This window comes from Lampetra planeri, chromosome 49 (genome assembly GCF_965212315.1).
Source record: "Lampetra planeri chromosome 49, kcLamPlan1.2.h2, whole genome shotgun sequence".
NCBI lineage: Eukaryota > Metazoa > Chordata > Hyperoartia > Petromyzontiformes > Petromyzontidae > Lampetra > Lampetra planeri.
This window is the reverse complement of record NC_136155.1, coordinates 2,194,722-2,215,702: the sequence shown is the minus strand read 5'-3', so window position 1 is coordinate 2,215,702 and position 20,981 is coordinate 2,194,722. Positions and strand designations below refer to the sequence as shown.

General features: G+C 47.0%; 1 protein-coding gene across 1 annotated transcript; it reads left to right on the top strand.

Annotated features, from left to right (window-relative positions):
- The first annotated feature begins 4,115 nt into the window (after positions 1-4,115).
- On the top strand, positions 4,116-19,599 carry LOC144733962 (keratin, type I cytoskeletal 19-like). The gene is made up of 11 exons (XM_078615991.1): positions 4,116-4,751; positions 6,418-6,498; positions 7,671-7,753; positions 11,926-12,082; positions 12,538-12,699; positions 13,479-13,604; positions 13,806-14,026; positions 14,829-14,959; positions 15,288-15,309; positions 16,309-16,388; positions 18,081-19,599. Exons 1-11 carry the CDS (start codon positions 4,377-4,379, stop codon positions 18,203-18,205), a joined length of 1,563 nt encoding a protein of 520 aa, XP_078472117.1. The 5' UTR covers positions 4,116-4,376; the 3' UTR covers positions 18,206-19,599.
- The last annotated feature ends 1,382 nt before the right edge of the window (positions 19,600-20,981 follow it).

The following is a 20,981-nucleotide window of genomic DNA, read 5'->3' as shown; positions in this document are numbered from 1 at the left end:
ACATCGCCAGCCCACGTGTCAATGGTGACGTCACGGCTCGGTGCTCCGGGCTTGAGCCACCCCCCTTGAGCCACGCGTCCACCGCTCTCTCGTTGTCCACCTCTCTCGTTGTCCACCTCTCGTCGACCACCGCTCTCTCTCTCGTCCACCGCTCTCTCGTTGTCCACCTCTCTCGTCGACCACCGCTCTCTCGTCCACCTCTCTCGTCGACCACCGCTCTCTCGTCCACCGCTCTCTCGTCCACCGTTCTCTCGTTGTCCACCTCTCTCTCGTCGACCACCGCTCTCGTCGGGGCTACCTGGTGAAGCCCTCCCTCTGCATGTGCCAGCCAAGCCCCTAACATGCATGTACAGTGCATTGCTCTGAAAGACATCATGGCATTCGCCGTTACCGGTGCATTGTCCATGTTTATTTAATGCCTCAATTTGTCGCCTTCAATGCGCACAAAGCAAAGCGATCGCTCGCCAGAGCCGCGGTCTATTGTCGCGTGCCGTGAAAAGTGAATGTGCCCCCCCACCGCCGCCCCGCTTAACCCACTTTTTGTTTTACCTCTGTTTAAAACATTGTTCCGTCCGTCTGCTAAATGCCATCTGGCGTCGTCACGTTACACAGTGTGCCTGAGCGAGGTTCGGTGAGCAGCGTTTGGCAAACGCGCAGTGGGGAGATGTTGAAAACTTTAACTCGCCAGCTTTTATTTCACCGACTTTGGAATAAATTTCGTTGGATGCTATTTAGGGAAGCGTGACCATTTGAAGTCATTGCTCAATATGCGAGCCCACCTGATGTTCCCATTTTAACGAAGGCTTAACAGTGACGCTAGTGAGTTATAATTACACTGGTCAACAAAAAAAAAATTCTGGCCTGGACTTTTGCAGCTGTTTTAGACTAATTTCATGGTGCTGATTCCAAATCTGATCTCAGATTTGCTCTATCACATCTCATTTTATGCTATCGGCATACCCCATTTTCACTGATTTTACCCGAAATTAACTCTGTCACTTATGATTGCAAGTTGTTGCGAGTCAGTGACTGCTTTAGTGTTAAAATATGGTGCTGTATTTTTAGGATAGTGTGTTTATAATATCATTTTATGTAGATATCTACATTTATTTAATATTTTTCTTCTGCAGTTTTTATTTAAAATTCAATATTTGATATCTCAAAAACCTGATGTGATAGACAAAAACTGATGCCAGATTTTGAATCAGCACCCCAAACTTACCTTAAAACCGTTAGAATACCTTATGCCAAAAAAAGTGTGTTGACCAGTGTTATTAGTTTACACTTGTAGAGCAACCCCAAATTTATTTTCTTTCACGGAAAGGAGAGTCGCACTGATATTAGGCTTGCATTAATCATTCCCTCTCCCACCGGTAGTTTGATGAATTCTCACGATTTGGGGTTGACTCAAATTCACCACTCACTTAAATCAGGTCGTCGATTTGCACGGTCGTAAGCTTGCTTGCTTACGACCGTGCAAATCTTTCGGTCGTTTTTGAACCCACTTCCCGTGATCCAATCGAGCTGACATTTTGCACACAGACTCGTTGTGCGAGACAATTAATGTTCGTGAAAAAAAATTCCCAAAATTTTACACTGTTTAGGGAAAACAAATTAAATATTTAATTACCAATTGCTTAATACTGGCAGACAATCATCTGACCCATAGGTGGCAGCCATCTCAAGCCAGAGGACGAGAAGACTCCAGCCGCCACGCATATAAAGGATTTATAGTGAAAAACTTTGTTTTTACGGGTTTACTTGTTTACCGAATCGGCTGGAACCTGCATTGAGGAAGCCTTCTGCGACATGATGCACAATCGCGCACAGCAGCGAGCGCTGATCTGGGATGTCGATCGAATAATGCCAGCAGCATTCTAGATTTGAAGCTTTCGTGACTGCAAGGATTCATACTCTTAGGGTTTTTCGGTAAAGTCACGTAGGTAAAAAATAATAATAAAATAATAACAAATTTAAATAACTGAATTAAATCACGACGTTTCGGAGGCAACACAAGTCTCCGTCTTCAGGTGGGACCGTCACAGCCAAATTTCACTTGATACAGTAAATTTAGCTTTGACAGTCAATTTGGCTGTGACGGTCCCACCTGAAGACGGAGACTTGTGTTGCCTCCGAAACGTCGTGATTTAATTTAGTTATTTTCATTTATTTATATTTTATTATTCTTTTTATTTTTACCTACGTGACTTTACCGAAAAAACCTAAGAGTATAATGCGAGCAGCACTCATCATTACTCGTGTCAGGGGCAATGCTGCATTCGTGTGTGTTGCATGCAAGCTTCCGGCGTGTCATCTAAATGTGATATTCAATGGACACAGCAGGTTATTCACGCGAAGCGGTAAGCTTTTAATCGTGCATGCTCCCATTACAGAACAGCGTTTGTTTCGACAATACCGTGTATCTAATGTAGACACGTGGTGCGCATACAGCTGGCGGTATTGAGGATGCGACACCCAGTAGTTTAAACAATGCACTTTGTTTGTCAGGGCGAGGTAGATCGTGGGCGCGGGGATTGGCAGATGTGTCAAATACTGATACCCGAGTGCATGATATTTGCAGTGTCGAGGGGTCATTTCAGCTGAATTTCAACTGTCTCATGTTACAAAGCAGCCGAGGAATACACAATGCATTTTGTTCAAGTACATTGTGCGTTGACGAATGATATCCTGAAATACAATGGAAGGCAATGCCTTTATTACCTGTTACAATGTCGATACAAATGGATTCAATGTGTGAGCAGACGGGAAGCTAATAGTTTTCGCATGAAGTATCCCGCTTACAATCCTATGACTAGTCACTTTCATCGTTTTAGGTCGTCGATATGGCATAGCAGCAACTTGCGTGAATTAATTCTATTCCAAGTGCCAGCACATCCAGGACGTTTTTTTAAATAACACATTCCTGCGGAGGGAGCTGGTAGGAACGTTGGGTTGCTCGGTCAATGGCGAGGGTCAACGGCGGCGTGGTGTATTCCGCAAATATGCCCGACTGTGAGGGCGGGCACAAGCCGGCGTGAGTAGGTTAAACGTTGAGTTTTATAAGGGCACCACGGGGTGACCAGCCCCTCCCCACCCAGCCCCATCCCTCCCACCCCCCACCCTCCCCACCCAGCCCCACCCTCCCCACCCAGCCCCTCCCCACCTTCCCCTCCCCACCCGGCCCCTCCCCACCCAACCTCTCCCTGCACGACGGACACAATAATCCCCTGTGGGCTGGTGTAACCAGGAGGTTCCTACCAGTATAATATTCTTCAAACGGTTGTCTTCTAGATGATAGTGCTTGGTATTTTACAAAAATTCAGGGTTTTTTTTACGAAAATGTATTTAAATAAAAAAAAACGCAACTTATACGCGGTCCACTACTTAGGGTTGTAATTGCGAAGCGACGTGGATAATTCTGATGCACGGAACGTCAACGCGCGACTCTAAACGCGAGCCGCTCGCACTCAGAAAGGTCGCGAGTTCACACCCTGGCTGAGGGTTGACTCGGCACATGTTCTCGCTGGGGGTTGATACAATAGTAACGCTTTGCGAAGAAGTAAACGGCGGTTGTCCCATGGATTTGACTCACCCCCGCTGTAGGAATGTGGAATTTCCACCGCTGGGTTCAGGTTTGTAAACGGGAGATGAACCACTGCCCTTGGTACTCATATGAGCATTAAAAGCACCTGAAAATACCAATTATTATTATTGCATTACAATTCGGTGTTTTACATGGCAATAAAATGCCGTGTTACTGATCATTTTTCATTTCACGTGAATGCGTTCTTTGCGAAGCGCAGCATTCGCTCTGCTGCGCGGCTCAAGGAGCATACGCGGGCAGCCCCGAATGCCGGCCCATTCTCAGCGAAGCCCCACGGGGGCTGGCTTGAAGCGCCGTGGTTGTCTCCGCCTCCACGCAGGGCAGGTGTGGCCGAGGAATGCGCGACCTGGTGCCTTGGCTTCAATAACCATTAACCGTAGCAGGTGTCACTGCCCTGAGCACCCAGCGGGCTCATGCGACCTGTGCTTGGGAGATACATTAATGCGGGGCAGGGCGAGCCAATCGGAAGCCGGGGTTTGCTGGCCCACGTTCAACCCACATGTGTGGTGCTCTATATATATCTGGCGAACGGAGCGTTTCACCGCACACAGGAACGTGTCCTGCAGCGTCTGAAGGCCCACCTCGAGGCCCTCCACACCTGTCGAATTCACCACCTCAAGCTCAAGCCACCCGTAGGTCCCTCCGCCGGCGGGTTCCCAACTTTGTGATATCCCCAAAGGTCGCAAGAACGTGGTCCGGGTTTTCCCAGCACGCCACCCCATCCCGTTGCTCTCTCTCTCCGTCTCTCAAGTTCTCCCGAACTCCTCTCGAGATGTCAAGAGCGGCGAGCACGATGTCCACGGCTCGCAAATTTTCCAGCCACTCGCAGAGCGGCGGCGGCGGCCACAGCGTCGCCCGTAGCAGCGCGGCCAGCGTGTACGGCGGCGCCGGTGGCATCGAGGTGCATTCGGGCGGCGTCTTCATCTACGGGGCCGAGCCGGTGCTCTCCTCGTCCAAGGCGGCCTTCTCCTCATCCTCCTTCTCCTCCATGAGCCTCGGCAGGGGCGGAGGAGGCGGTGGAGCGGGAGGAGGAGGACTGCTGGGTTGCGATGAGAAGCTCGAGATGCAGGACCTCAACACGCGTCTGGAGGAGTACATGGAGAAGGTCCGCTACCTGGAGTCTGTCAACAAAGCCCTGGAAATCAAGGTGAGCGTCTTCTCTGGCGTGCATGCACGCGGTGTTAGGTGCGATTGAAGGCGTCGTGTCTCCACCGCCGCTCAATGAATAACGAAACTATTATAAAGCATTTTATTTTGTTTTACCAGGTAAGGCCCCACTGAGCCGTAAGCTTTTTAGGAGAAGTGACCTGGCCAAAAATGATATTTCAACAAAGTGGCTTATCATCATGTGAAAATGTATAGCAGACAAATACTCTCAATGCATGTATCTAAATGTGGAGGGGGAAACCCGGAGGACCCGGTGACAAAAAGAGAGAACATGCAAACTCCAAATATACAACAGGCGTCAAGGTCCGGGATTCAGCACCCGACCTTCTGCATACCAGGCGAGGTAGTTAACATTTCGCCACCGTCGCGCCCCAATGAGACAGGGATGGAAAATCCCACAACGGCCATGCTAGGCTCCGATTTCTCAAGAGGACAACCACTTCTAGACACACCGCACTGCACATCGTTCAAGAGTTTCGTGTCGATCCATCTCTGGTATGAATAATAATCGTGATATTAAGAATAAAAACTAATATTTGATTACGCATCCGAAAGCATTGTACAATTGAAAATTATCTTTGAGACAAATTGCATTCCGATGAGTTTAAAATAATCTAAATTCATATATCCGAAGTAAAGGACGAACATATGTGGCTGGAATAGAATATTATTTGACGATTCTAACTCGCCAAATCTTGTTCACTCCCACATAACCAGCCCCAATGTGAGTTATATAAGTGGTTGTATCTGCTCTGTATAATCGAGCAGCAAATTTCCGTGTGCGATTTCCGACATGAAATAACGCTGTGTGTGGCTCAACTCGTTTTAGCGCTGCGCCTTTCCCAGAACGCAGTTAAGCTAAAATCTAATTTGCGAATGAATGCGTGAGTAAATTATCCTTCGTGTGCGTACAGTTGTGTCTGTTTGTGTCAGAGGCAGCTGTGAGTATCGCACGAGTGAAAGAAGCTTTATGCTTCAGTTAAACAAGAAACAAAATGGGGACTGGTAATTTGATTCTCAGTGTCCCCAGCTCCAATTTGACACCTCCCTGGACTCCAGACTACAAAGGAACCCACGACAATGGCCTCAACTAAGTGCACGTCTCTCGAATGCGACGTGGCTTTGTGGACGCGTGAACGTAGCCGACTCTTTGCTTGCGCCGGCAATGCTCGCCTGCCGTCCAGTGACTCGCAGGCGAGAGTTGGCGGATCACACAGCCGGCGTGATGCATCTATATGCCTGCAGGCAGGGACCACGTGGTGGTACCTGTTTTAGTGGCAGTACAACAAGGGAGGTTTATGACCTTTTTGAAAGTTATTTCGTATATATATATGGGTTTTTCCGTGACACTGGTTTAATTCCACATGTACAAATTTTAATTTGTATAACATCCAATAGCAATACCCTAAACATTGAGTTTTGAGATCCATTGAAGATTTCGTGGAAAAGCAAATTAGCGTTGTTTGTTACTCCCAAACCCTCAAGAGAACTGTTTTTAAAGTTCTTAAGCAACGCTTGCCAGAATTAAAATTACCCGTGCCTTTACGGTACATTGGGCAGAGGGGGGAAGCGTTGTTTGCGTCAACGCGCCCCTATCGGCGCTGCCGGAGGGTCCTCTAGCGCAGCGTGAATGTCACTGTGCCCAGATCAAGGAGTCCCGCGCCAGCAACATCTCCACCACCAACTACGACCCCCTGCTCGTCAACATCGAGGCTCTCATTGAGCAGGTAAGACCGCGGTGCACCGGTGAGCCACACTGCAGCCCCGAAGCTTTGTTGCGGTACTGAGTGGCATCAAAGACAAATGTCCCCTTCGTAAACCTTCTTGAATGTTGACGTTCAGTGCTGCGTCAATTAACAGCAGCAGCAGCGTCCACGACAAAACGGTGGCCAGACGCACTTGCACCTGGTCACCTCTGATTTCCAAGGTTAAATAGTAAAATACTAAAAAATTAGTTCAGATGTGTAGGCCCAGCCGATCTGGGTGAGGTTCAAAATAGGTAAAATCCCCACCTGCCACTGGTGTAGTGATTCCCAGGCAGGAATGGAACCCATAATTTGCTGTAGCGCAGTGTGCTGATGCACCACAAGCTACTTTGAGTTCAACATTTTACACGGTCCTTGAAAAATACCTGACCTTTTGATGAAGAAACTTAATTGAAATGCAATTTTATTTGACGGACAAGGGCGCGACTTGAAATCCTCCACAGTATGAATTCAATAAGTTATATGTCGGCATATCACGTGTTTGCACATCACGTATTTACACATCGCGTATGAACACATCAAGCACAAGTGCATTTGACGAATTCGGGTTATGGAAATTAAAAGGTTCACCACCGAGCCCATCCACAACCAGGCCTATTCCGGCCCCTAATTACCAATCCCTCTTGTTCTGCTGTAATTAAAACTACACCAGCACTTATAATAGCCCAGCTCTTCATTTAAAATCATCATCATCATAATCACCCGATGCGCAATGTTATAATTGCTGTAAAGCGCCTCGATAAAGGTGCTATATAAATCTATATCAGATAAGATGTCACTGGAATAAATAAAAATTAACCGTCTGTCCATTTTTCAAGTACATTTACACGGCGTTGCCGCTGGAGATCCACAAATTGACTTCAATCAAACGGTGACGCACCGCACCTAAGTTTGTGGTTGGTGGTAGATGGGCAGTGGCCGAAGGAAAAGGTGCCCTTGGCGTGCTCTGCCTTTGAAAATAAGAATGCGGTTCAGCTGTGGTTTGGATGCTGATGCAGCCGACTGGGAAAGGCCAGTTTAAACCGCATGCAAAATACAATATCCATTGTTTGGAACCATTTAAGATGGGCTGCGCCCTGAGCTCGCGCGCGTGACAGCAAATGGTAGCGATTGCGTCCGTTCCGTGTGACCAGATCACATCTGCGAAGTTGGTGAACGCCCAAATCTCCCTGGAGATCGACAACGCCCGCCTGGCCGCCGATGACTTCAGAACCAAGTGAGTGACGTCCCCGTGTTGAGAGAGCGATGGTGGAACTCGGGGAGATGGATGTATACATTTCAACTGAATGCCGATCTCCTGACGCGTCGTGCAATTGGAAAATTCTATTGCCATCTAATGACCTTCAACCCCATAACCACCAACCAGCACCCACAGCACCACTCCACCAACATTGTGATTGCAAAACAGCGCAGGGTGAATGGCACAAATCACATTGTTAATTAACGTGGCCATATGGTTGTATAGTGTGACAATATCCTCACCCCCTGACCTGGAATCATGGGCCCAAGTCCAGAGCTGACACAATTCAAGAAATTGCCTAAGCTAAGAAATTCTCATAAATTTGATTCCGTGAGTGTTGAGAAAATTAAACATTGTATAGCTCGTGGAATGTATGCATGTACGTTGAACTTCTTTCGCACCGTACGTAGCTAACCGTGCTAATCGGAGGTGCGGAATTCTTTCAGGATGAACAGATTCAGATTCTGATTGTCAAAGTGAAAAAAGATGTAGAACAATTAATACGCTTTCATAATTATGACAAAAATTACATTCATAACATTCACGGCGAATATAATTAATATTAATAACATAAACACACCTGACTCAGCCACAGACCAACTGACATGCACAAAGCGATGATGTCACACTGGACATGTTGTGACATCATGTCGGCCATGTTGCATTAGATTGCCTTCCTGGCAGCTGATTGGCTGGTGCAGTAGAAACGATGATGTCAACCCTAGCAACTTCTGTCGCGCCCATAGATTTGCGATCTCACCGGAACTTGTTCCAAATCAATGTTTCTACGTTTTGTCCTAGGGCATGTCAGACTTTCTGTCCTCGGGAATCGTATTTCGTTTCCGAGGACCTGCACCCTTCCATAAATGCTGCTCATCAGCCAGGATTTAAACACCGGGATTGAACTTGTATTGAAATGTCTGGGACTGAGTGGGCAGTGGCGTAAAGCACAGGACGGACCACTCCTTTTTTTATGATTAAAATATTCACCCGGAAAAAACCCCTTGAGACGGAAAATATCATTTGCAAGGGTGTGCAGGGTGTCACTTGACACATATAAACCATTCCTCACCCTGCGGCCATTGTATGTACGTATGTTGAACTTTTTTCGCACCGTATGTAGCCAACCGTGCTGATCATTGCCAAACACTGCTTAGTTATACACAGGGACCAGCCTGCATTTCCAAACAAGAGCTGCTTGTACAGTGATGCTGTCAATGTATAGCCCAGAATGCAATGCTGCCCCAGTCAGTGTCTTGAAGGTTTAAATTTCGTTTTAATCAATCGCGATAATTATTGTTTAATCATCATCATCATCATCGTCATTATTATTTAGCAATAATTCTCAGCTCGTCGTCAATCCACTGCTGAATGAATGCCTGCCCAAGCTGTAAGACCGTAATTCACTGCAGCGGTCAGCGCGGAGTTGTTGACAAAGTGGTGGGTGGCCCAGCAACCGCTTCGGATATCACTCGCCACTGATGTTTGCCGATGCCGGATATTGAACTCAGAACTGGGACAATGTGGCAATCAAGTCACGCGAGCGCGCTGCACGTGTTGTTATTTGATATGTGTAGTTGTGTCTCAAAACACACTCGTTATAAGTCTACTTTTCTTATTAATTTAAGTACATTTTCCTAACGATTGCAAGTGACCACTACGCAGCCATTTTTTAATATCTATTTTTCAAGCCTTCACATTGTATAATGGGTCTTGCTACATGACTCACAATCTTTCTATATGACTCACAATCTTGCTATGTGACTCACAACCCTGCCATGTGACTCACAATCTTGCCATGTGACTCACAATCTGACCCCCTCTGCCCTCAAGGAATGCCGTTTCCAAAGCATTACATTTGAAAAGGCAGCGTTCATGGGGACATTGGTTAATCATTTTCAGGTTGTCTTCAGTGCCGATTTCCGTGAAGAGAATTTCCATTCAGAACCAAAATTTTCTTTCTAGAAATTTCTAGCGATAAACGCAACAAGTTTGACCATTTTAACGGAGAAACAAGGGGCGGGCGGGGGGCTGCCATGGTGCAGTGGTCAGCACCCACCACTTCTAATCCAGATGTCGCCGGTTGCACTTCTGCTCCTTGCACTGAATGTAAAACAATGTGGCGAGTTTCTACCTCTGTCCACGCAGCAGCCTAAAGGGGTTGCTCCGCTTTGAGTCTATTGGCAGCTCGTGTGTCGTCGGGAAAAGCGTGGGTACCTCTTCCAAGACGTCTGCTCAGCATGGAAGAGTAGACCAAACACCCTCTTAAGAGCTTCCTCGAGTGGAGGCCCCCTTGCGCCAGCATTTTCGTGAGCGAGCCGTTGCAGGGCTGCACCTTTACCTTTTAACTGAGACGCCAGGGCAAGTTTAACCACGTGGCGAATGAGGCCACCGCAGTGCCCTCTCGAGGAACGGTTCCTGCCTGTCGGAATTGGGAAACGATTCCGTAAACGGTGACTCTGTCCACCGGTTATCGTTCAGTCACCGCAAATCCATGACCTCCACTCGGATGCTTCAGTTGAGTTCATTTCAGTTCATTTATTAGGTATAGCCCTAAATTTCGATTTAAAGCGTTCGTGACTGCAGGGATTAATATTCTTGGTTATTTCGGTAATGTCGCGTAGAAGGGAAATAATAAAATAAAAAAAATAAAAAAATACAATTCTCACCGTTTTATTTTTATTATTGTATTATTATTTCCCTTCTACGTGACTTTACCGAAAGAACCAAGGATAGGTATAGCCCTGTGAGCCATGCGGCTCTTGAATCGGGTGCAACCGCAACAAAACAAAACCCACGAACAAGAAAACATCTTCAAGTGACTACGCGCAAACAGAAACATTCAGGATGAACCCGGCCCGTTGTCGGAGATGGACCGAGGGAGGTCGAATCGATGGCCCCTGTCGCGAGCGGAGGCACCAGCACGCGCTCGTCAAAGCGCATGTCACGTTGCCATCAAGCCGACAGGCAGGCAGCCGTCAACCCGCCGGCACTACATCCAGGACAAAGATAAAGATCCCCCGTATAGCCTTAACAGACTGTAGGGGCAAGTGCTGTTAGCGAGCACCTATGAAGGCCGGCACGGCACACGAGGGGGTGGGTGGCCAACACCACGCCCGACCGCCTTTGCCTCCCCAGTGGCGATGTTTACACACCGCACCAGGTACTAATTTAAGGCTGAGTCGACCTAGGGGAGGCCCAGGACCGGTTCAGATAATCGTCACTGGTGTTAGCCGTGAGCGGGAATCGAACCCGGGTCGCCAGGTTCATAGCGCAGCGTGGCGCTAACCGCTACACTACCGCCAGGACACACGCACACACACACACAAAGAAAAACACGCGAACACTCACGCCGACTCGTGTGTGTCGTGGGTTAGCACCGAGTCATTATAAATTGATGACCACCGCCGCCGTAGTGTATTACACACGGTCGTTATGGTCTTTAAGGAGAAGTTTCCACGGGTTTATTTCCTTCGGGCACAGGCTCGGCTTTGTTCTGCATGAAAGCCGCCCTCTTTGCCTCGGGGGCCCCGATTTCTCAGCTAAGGGGGAAGGGCCCATTCCGGAGTTCACGTTAGGTACCTCAAGGACAACCCTGCAATTATCTAACCTGTTGTTTGTTTTACAAATCTTTTTATTTCACCTTGTCCATTCTTATTTATCGCTTTTGTGTTGGCATTGATTTTTGTTTCACTTCAAGACACATGTGACTGAATGGTGGCTTAGATTTTGTCTTTTTTTCATTCTCAGCGTCATCATCAGTGTTTTTAATGATAATCAAAAATCTTTAACTCCCGGACCTGTTCATGATGATACATTAATTCGTTAAGTCGCAGGTAACATGGTCTCACACTAAAACTAGCATTGCACATTGCTCATCTCCGTTGGTGGTTCGGAACCAATCGTGATAATTCCACATTTCTCTGGCAGGGGCACGTCTATCTATATAAGAAAGCCATGATTGATTCGTCACAAAGCAGTGCTCGTTGTGTTGCCTCCCGCATGGGTGACGGGTCGCGTCAAACAGCTCGGCATTCCTGGAGCCTAACAATCGATTTCATTCAACGAATTCATGAACCGTCGTGCCCGCCTATCCAAACCACCGTGCCCACCCGCTGCGTCTGACCGACCCCGCGTGCGTGGCCCAGATGGGAGACGGAAATTGTGCTGCGCCAGTCGGTGGAGGGCGACATCGACAACCTGCGAGGCCTCAAGCTGGACTACGAGTCGGAGAGCGGATTGCTGCACTCCCAACTGCAGCTGCTCACCGAGGAGCTCCTCTACCTCAAGAAGAACCACGCCGAGGTGGGCGGTGAGGCCCTCTGGCCGGTGGCGGGCGCAGAGTTAGACTGATGGCCTTAATCTAAGTTGTCTTGTGGTTGTTGTTGTTGTTGGTTGTTTGACTTGCATCCCACTGGGATTTTTGCACACAGCGTTGGTGTACGGTGATTTTTTTCTGCAATATTTTCCTGTCCTTTCTTGGATTTTCTGTTTGCACTCAGTCACATAGTCACTTTAAGATGTTTTTGTTCATGTTTTTGTTTTTTGTTTGTTGCGGTTGCACCCGATTCAAGAGCCGAATGGCTCACAGGGCTATACCTAATAAATGATACTTGAACTTGAACAGTCTGGCCGAAATGGGGCTTGACGCAGGAGTGGGGGGCAAGGCTGTTGCGGTATTGACCGTGGTGGACGATTTCTGTCCGGTCCGAACGCCCTCCCTCCCTCCCTCCCTTCTCCCCGGCTTGTCGGGCGCGCAGGAGATGGCCGCGCTGCGTGCGCAGTGCGGTGCCGAGATGAGCGTAGAGGTGGACAGCAACCCGGGCGTCGATCTCAGCAAGATCATCGCGCAGATCCGAGCGCAGTACGAGGAGATGATCAGGAAGAACCAAGAGGAGGCCGAGGCTGCGTTCAAGAAGCAGGTGCCCGTAGAATAACTCATCGTCACTCTTCTATCGCTACTGCCGTGGCTGCTGTTCCCATGAACTTCAATCGTTGATACATCCGCCACGTGACGAGGACTTTGTCTACCAGACCGAATGATTCGTCTCATCCGTTCTGGTGTTTAGCGACCGCAATGCCGGCGGTCACAGCAACACTGACTCGTCCACTGACTCGGTCACCCCGCTCATCTGCGCCACCACTCGTCACACTCGCGGGTGTTGACTGCTCGTGGTGTTTACTGCTCGGCCACTTGACTTTTTTTTTTGGAGGGGGGGGCTTTCGGGCCTGTGCTCAGCAGATGTGTTGGCAGGTGTATGACTACGTAACCAAATAAATCCGCCGCTGAAATCTTGGGGTCAAATACAGATTTTAGCTGCCGATGATTAAACCAGACTCTCTGTGATGACGAGAGTTGACAAACATCACACTAAACAGCTATCATTGAATTCGTGTTTTTTTCCCACTGAAGTTGGCTGATTGCAAATGGGTTTGATTGGCATGTGATGAACCCTCTTTGAAAGGCATATAATAACGAGTTTTATTTGACAGTAGGAATACCTTTATAGAAATGTTTTCTCAAAACAGGCGTTCGACCAATTCAGAACATGACGGTAGTGTTAATAGTCATATTTTTTATTGTTTGGTAGATATATGTGTGTGTACACTTTGAGTCACACAGCGCACTTGGCAGTATCCAACACACGGCCACTTGACCACGCGGCTGCCCCGCACTCTTTCACCGCGCGCGCGCGAGCAGGCGGAGATGGTGAAGGCGACAGCGTCGCAGGGCCAGGCGGCTCTGAACACCGTGAAGATGGAGAGCAAGGAGGCGCGGCAGTCACTGCAGACGCTCATGCTGGAGTTGGAGATGCTTCGCAGCACGGTGAGAGACCCACGCGAGATCGCGTCTCTCCCCAACCCCCCCTAGTAAAGTCACGTAGAAGGGAAATAATAAAATAATAAAAATAAAACATCATTTATTATGTTTTAATAAAAATTCATTATTTTTTAATAAATAAGAACCAAGAAGATCACCATTGCAATTAACACGAGCGTGCGACGGGTCCCGTGGTCTTGGCCCCAGAACAAGTCTCTGGAGGATGCGCTGGCCGATACGGAGGGCCGCTACGGCCACGAGCTGCAGCTGCTGCAGGCACAGCTCCAGAAGCTGGAGGGCGAGATCGCTCAGGTGCGAGCGGGTGACAACGCGCAGCTCCAAGAGTACCAGACGCTGCTCAACGCCAAGATGAAGCTCGAAATGGAGATCGCCACCTACAGGCGTCTGCTGGAGGGAGAGGACAACAGGTGAACGGACGGGAGAGGTTTCATGACCGGCGCTAATTTTCAACTTGCGCAGTAGAGTTATTGTATTTTTCATTTGCTATACAGCCCGATAATGAGACAAATCGCTATCCTTGAACACCCAGCCGTTCGTAAAAGTTGAAGGCGGTATAGTACTATAGTAATAGAGCAAGTGCAGCATCACTGAACCGGAATTGATAGCTTGAAATCATTTAGCGCGGGGCCCTTGAAAGTGGGGGGCCCGTAGCATATGTAGCTACTTGTGCTGCTACGATAATCTGGCACTGATACAAGGCTGTATTTTTGGGTTAGTTTGCTTAAATGTAAATGTGTCGTGAAACCCGCCACCACCCGACACAGCCATAGGTGGACGGCGGACGGGGAGGGGGGTTATGTAGTGATATAAATTACAATGGATATCCATTTCCGGCCGGGTTGTTCAGACCGAAACGGGGGGGATTTCTCCACAACTCTGTGGCTGTCGCCTGATGATGCTGGTTGTTGTAATTACCGGCGAAACGTCACGGTTCTCGAATTATGAATGTTGCAGTGGGTTTATTCTCCAACACACCGGTGTGCTGTACTAGTAACGAATTGGCATGTTTTGTTGACGTGACAAACCTCACTAATTGGCTGTGTCGGATGGTGACACGTTTAACGACACATTTATATTTACGCGATCTAACCCCCCAAAAAACGTGGTGAACCTTGCCGACCTTCATAGGTGCTCGCTTACAGCACTTGCCCCAACAGTCTTTTCAAGGTTATATGGGGGATCTTTGTCTTTGTGTGTGTCTGTTCGCAGGCTGGGCGGAGCTGGTGGTGCTGGTGGAGCCGGTGGAGCATTTGGCGCTGGTGGTGGAGGTGGTGGAGCATTTGGCGCTGGTGGTGGAGGTGGTGGAGCCGGTGGAGCGTTTGGAAGTGGATATGGAGCAGGTCAGAACACGGGGGTGCATTGGGAGGCGAGGAGCGGTTAAACCCCACAAACCCACAGTGAATTGATGAGCAATCTATTTAGGATCCGATTCAAGATTAAATTTATTTTTTGCGTCTCATTTGTTACCGCCTCGTTTGCATTGTTTTTCACTTGTTCCACTTTGTTTGTGTAATCTGGTCCACAATTACACAAGCCTAAGCATGCCTCTCGTATAACATTGTGCCCTAAGAAGATGAATTGTGCCCACAACCGGTCTAAATGCCGCTTGGCACCGATGTTAATCACGGGTCATTGACCATGTAACTTATGCCTATTTCTCATCCTCAGGTTATAGTTCATCGCAGACTGTGTAAGTATCCAAATGTTTACAAAATGTATATTATTATTTTTAAAGCCTATATTGCATGCAGCCAATTATATTCTTGAAGTTTATTTGTTTTCATTGCTCTTCTTTACGTCTTTGCATTCATTTTTTATAATTTTAAAGGTAAAATGGATATTATAGCATGGTACCATATCATCATGATTATTGTTTTGCAACCATTAGGGCACCTTCTTATCTTGTCCCGATACTCTTCCCAAGTTACCTAATCCCCCCCCCCTTGTCTCACCTTTTTTCATGAACAAAATAAAAAAATGAATGCATGAAAAGTAGTGACTAATTGGTAGAGCGAGTGGCTCTATGGGAACATTGTGAGATCAAATCCGAGTTTGGGGTCGACTCAGCCCATCATCGATAAAATAAGTACTACTTGGTGGAGAAGTCAATTGCGGTTGTCCTATGGACGACCCGTCCTCGCCATGTGAATGAGGAATTTCCGCCACTGACTTAAGGGCTTTCAGCAGATGATTGAGCACCGTCTCCACACTCATTCGAGTAGGAATTCACTTGACTTTGACGTTCATATTTCTGAAACCCTCGACCTGTGAATGAACAGATTATTAAAAATATATATAACAAAAAAATGTATATCTTTTTCCATAGGTTCTAGACAGTGTAGGACATCAGAGGAGAAGGAGTGACCTCCCATTGAGCAAAGGTTGGCTCAAAGTAGATGGGTGCCGCGGTGGTGGGCAGATGTTTACTATCTCGCCTGGCATACAGGAGGTCGTGGTTTCTTTCGATCCTGTACCTGACGCCCGTATCCCCGTGATCGCGTGGATTTTTCTCCAGGTCCTCCGGTTTTTCCCTCCACATTAAGAAAACGTGCGTTTAGAGTGTTTGGCTGCTATAAAATTCCACGTGATAAGCCACTTCGTTGAGCTGTCATTTGTGGCCAGTTCGCTTCTGAAAAAAGAGCTACATAGCTCAGAGGTTTAGATGCCTGCATGCATTTCTCTTCTGCAGATCTTCCTCCGCAAGCAAATTCAATGGCCAAGATGATGATGACGACGATGATGATGACGGCGTTGATGGCACCGTTGCTGGTAAATAAAGCATTTGCATGGCATCCCTCCGCTCGCGACAGCAGAGGAGTTACAACTCCCCCATGGGCAGTTGTTCGGTTAAAAAAAAAAATTGCTCATAATACATATTTTAAAATTCTTTATATTAAGTTCACTTGCTTGCTTGCGCGCTTACGACCGTGCAAATATTTCGGTCGTTTTTTAGCCCACTTCCCGTGATCCAATCGAGCTGACACTTTGCACACAGACTCGTTGTGCGTGACAATTTATTTACGTGAAATTTTTTTTCCAAAATGTAACACTTTTTAGAAAAAAATTAATTATATTTAATTACCAATTGCTTAATGGTGGTAGGCAATCATCTGACCCATAGGTGCCAGCCATCTCAAGCCAGAGGACGAGAGGACTCTAGCCGCCACGCATATAAAGGATTTATAGTGAAAAACTTTGTTTTTACGGGTTAATTTTTTTTGGGTTAGATCGCGTTCATATAAATGTGCCGTTCAACCTGACACAGCCAATTAGTAAGGTTTGTCAAGTAAACAAAACATGCCAATTTGTAACTAGTTCAGCACACCTGTGTGTTGGAGAGCAAATCGACAATATTTACGCGATCTAACCCAAAAAAACGTGTATTATGGACGATATTGGTCACGAAAGCCTACTCGTTCAAAAAAGATTGCCTCGCGTTTATTATTTTTGTTCACTCCCGCTCGTCTCCACGCTGCCCAATCCTCAAATGACACATTGGGGTTTTATTTAAATACACTTTACATTCGGTGAACAAATTATTTCCCTTCTTACCACTTGTATTGTGGCTCTGCGGCAAAGCAGGAGGGTCGCAATTTAAAGCTTGCGAGTTCAAATCCTGGTTGGCGTTTGACTCTGTCCATCATCCTTCCTGGGTCGTTAAAATACATACCGATTTGTGGGGAAGTTAACAGTAGTTGTCGCGTTTATAGATTCGCTCCCGTCATAAGCATGTGGAATTTCCGCCACTTGCTCAGGGGGCTGTGAATTTAAATTGTAAGCCTCAATAATCGATATTAATAAATCAATCAACTCCTTAAACTCCTACTTGATAATACAAAGCGGCCAAAACGCATCTCTTGCATTGCACCACTTTGAAATTCCTCCTGAACGTATATTTTGCCAATATTCACGTGGTAACCATTCCCCGTTAAAACAAAACGCGTTGACTCTTCATCAATTACAACCGCGATTGCGTTGCTCATTGCTGGCCGTTAGATGTTTTGGGCCATTGGACCTGTGTGCTGAGCAACTGTAACAAACGGGTGCGGATGTGTGAAAATTCAGTTGGTCTCTAGAATATAACTGAGGATGATTGAGCTTTGATATTGATGTAATTGATGGACAGTGTTGGATGGATGATGATGATAGGTGGTGACGATGATGATAGGTGATGATGATGACGATGGGTGATGATGGTGATAATGGGTGATGGTGATGGGCGATGATGATGATGGGTGATGATGATAATGGATGATGATGATGATGATGGGTGATGATGGTGATAATGGGTGATGGTGATGACGATGATGATGGATGATGATAATGATAGGTGATGATGACGATGATGATGGGTGATGATGACGATGGGTGATAATGATCATGGATGATGATGATGGATGATAATGATGACGGGTGATGATGATGATGATGACGATGGGTGATGATGATGTATTCCCAAAGGTGGTGTGGGGGTCATTCAAAAGAGAAGGAAGAAGAAGATTGTGAAGATCATCACGCAGACGATCCTAGATGGCAAGGTGATCGATCAGGACGAGAATGTCCAGGAGAGTGAGATGATTGAATGATGGGGACATTCCGCTCCAAAGTTACTACCCAAACGACGACACCTCCAATACAAGCACGTGTTCCAAGTCATCACCAGTGTCCATTCATTGATCGCACCCCCCCCTCCTCCCGGTGTCTTTGGGAAGCTGAGATTAACTGAAGGGCTGGGAACTGGAGTTCATAGAACTACACATTAAGTTTGACTTCCAACATGGTTCACTTCATCATCGGTACATGTTTACGAAGGGAAATTAAACACACTGAAAACCGAACTTTAAACTGTTTTACGGTAAAAATGAAACAAACTGCAGGCAATATCCTCTTCAAACTTAGTCAGTGCATCATAAACCGCCGTTTTAAACTTTAAAAACCGCTCTTTGAAAACGCGATGAGAAATAAAAAATTGTCATCGCCAGGGAGATGTTTTAACATCGCAGCAGTGCATGATCCAGAGACTGGACGATTATATTTCAATATAGGAACCCACCTCAGCAGTACCATTCAATGTACTACTATAATGAGCCAGGAATCTCTGTGTGTCCCACACGTGACGTCACTCCACGTCAACCAGCCCCCCTCATTAATAATCATGAACAGGTTACGTCCTCCACATGGACCCCCCCCTCATTAATAATCATGAGCGGGTGACGTCACTCCACATTGAACAGCCCCCCTCATTAATAATCATGAACAGGTCACGTCCTCCAAATGGACACCCCCTCCATTCATAATAATTAACGGGTGACGTCACTCCACATGGGGGGGCGAGGCGCCTCCTCCTCCCTCCTCGGCGTCAACTCACAACCCTCACTACAAAGGCAGAACCCTCACGTCACGTGATTACCGTAACGCTGTTGAGACATCGAAGTAAAGAGGACGTCATGATGAACAAGGGATTATAACCTTTCAATGAAATAAGTCTGTGTCACCGTGGCCTTACAAATTGCACACGAATTAATGCAATGAATATCACGTCGCGGTCTGATTTTCGCTTGCAAGTTTCAGATTTACTGCAATACACCCATTTTTGGACGGGCAATGTCGAGGCATAAATAAGCAGACACTTGGGCATCCTTCACGTATCCATCCCTCCACGTATTTTTTTACACATTCTATCAGCCGCACGGCCTCCTGGGAGTTCATCATTTCCGCAGAATTTATTCAAAACAACGAGCAGGCTCCGAAGAGTCACGTGACGTTGGCATTTACTATTTTTTTGCTTAAATGCTTTCCTTTTGGCTTCTTTTCAACGCAGAATGAAATGTTTGGTGTTTTGAGAGCCTGCATCTTTTTTCGTTTCCTTTTGGTGGATTTTTTCAAATGATTACGGGTTTCATACGGTGAGCGGAAGGTCTTGGGAATTTCTGTAAAAGGGTTTTTCATGGGAACATTTTAATAAACATAACAATCAACATTTCCTTCATACTATTGTTGTCTTAATTGAGAAGCGTTTTTATTTTTGATATGAACGAGTAAAAACCCTACATTTAATGGCGTCTTCTTGGTTCTTTCGGTAAAGTCACGTAGAATGTAAATAATAAAAAATAAAACATAATAAAATAATTCCCACGACGTTTCTGAATGACGCTGTCTCCTTGACAGACCTGTTCTTCACCTGAGGACGGCTGCTTGCGTTGTGGCCGAAACGTCGTGGGAATTATTTTATTATGTTTTATTTTTTATTATTTTATTATTTACATTCTACGTGACTTTACCGAAAGAACCAAGAAGATGAATCCCTGCAGTCACGAAAGCTTTAAATCGAAATTTAATGGCGTGTTTCCCACCCTATTCCTACCAAGTTGTTTTGACGTAGTAGAGTTTTGAATTTTGGCCTGAGGATTGTGCACATGACCACGGCTGCCTCGCTGCTGTTGTTATTCGTGAGTGGATGCACAATATCGACTGCCAAAGAGTGTCTTTATCCAAGTGTGGTATTTCTACACGCGATGAAAACGCAGTGCGAGGATTTGGCCTCTGTGTTTGGGTGGCAGGAACTGAATCGTCCCAGTACCTTGCGGTACCGTGTTGAACTTTATAACAATACACTACTGCACAGTTGTTGAAGGCCCCCTAGACTGACTGAGAAATATGCCTGGAGTTGGTCTGTGGAGAATGTGGTCACTCTACGCATGTGCCGAAGTTGAAGCTCAGGTGGCAGACGAAAATAAAATAATTCCACACCACTGGATTGTGGTTCAACAACATCATTTCGCTGGCGGATAATAAACTCCTGTGAAATAACCAAAAGGCAATCAAGGTTCATGCCGTAAATGAACCGTTCCCAGCGTCTGCCAAGAGCAATTACGAGTGATGAAATTGATTGCCCACGTGGGCTTTCCGAAGCGTGATGGGAAGGCGTGGCGTATCGAAGTGGACGAACGCCAGAGAGTCAGCAACATTACGCAACGCCACACCTGGCGCTCTCGCTGTAAACGAACTCAAAATGCCACTCCATTTCCTTTTGTGCCGTTGGGCGGTGTTTTTTTGTTGTTGCCAAACCACAGATCACAACGAGTGATCATCTTCGCACCCACGCGTCAGTCAAACGTGCAAACGCCCCTCCATCAGCACGTTACCGCGATGTGAGCGCTTTCTCCCATTGCCTCCCGCCGCCGTGTCCCGACCACCCTCCGGGTTTCCTCGCTGCCTCGCGAGCCCCCAAACCCCTCCGGGCACACAGCCTCCCCGCTGCGCCCTTCGCCACCACCCACAAGCGCGGTGCCTCAGAATCACCGGGACGCAAATTGCATAACAGGGGAGGCATAATTGGCAGTAGATTGAAAAGGGGAGATG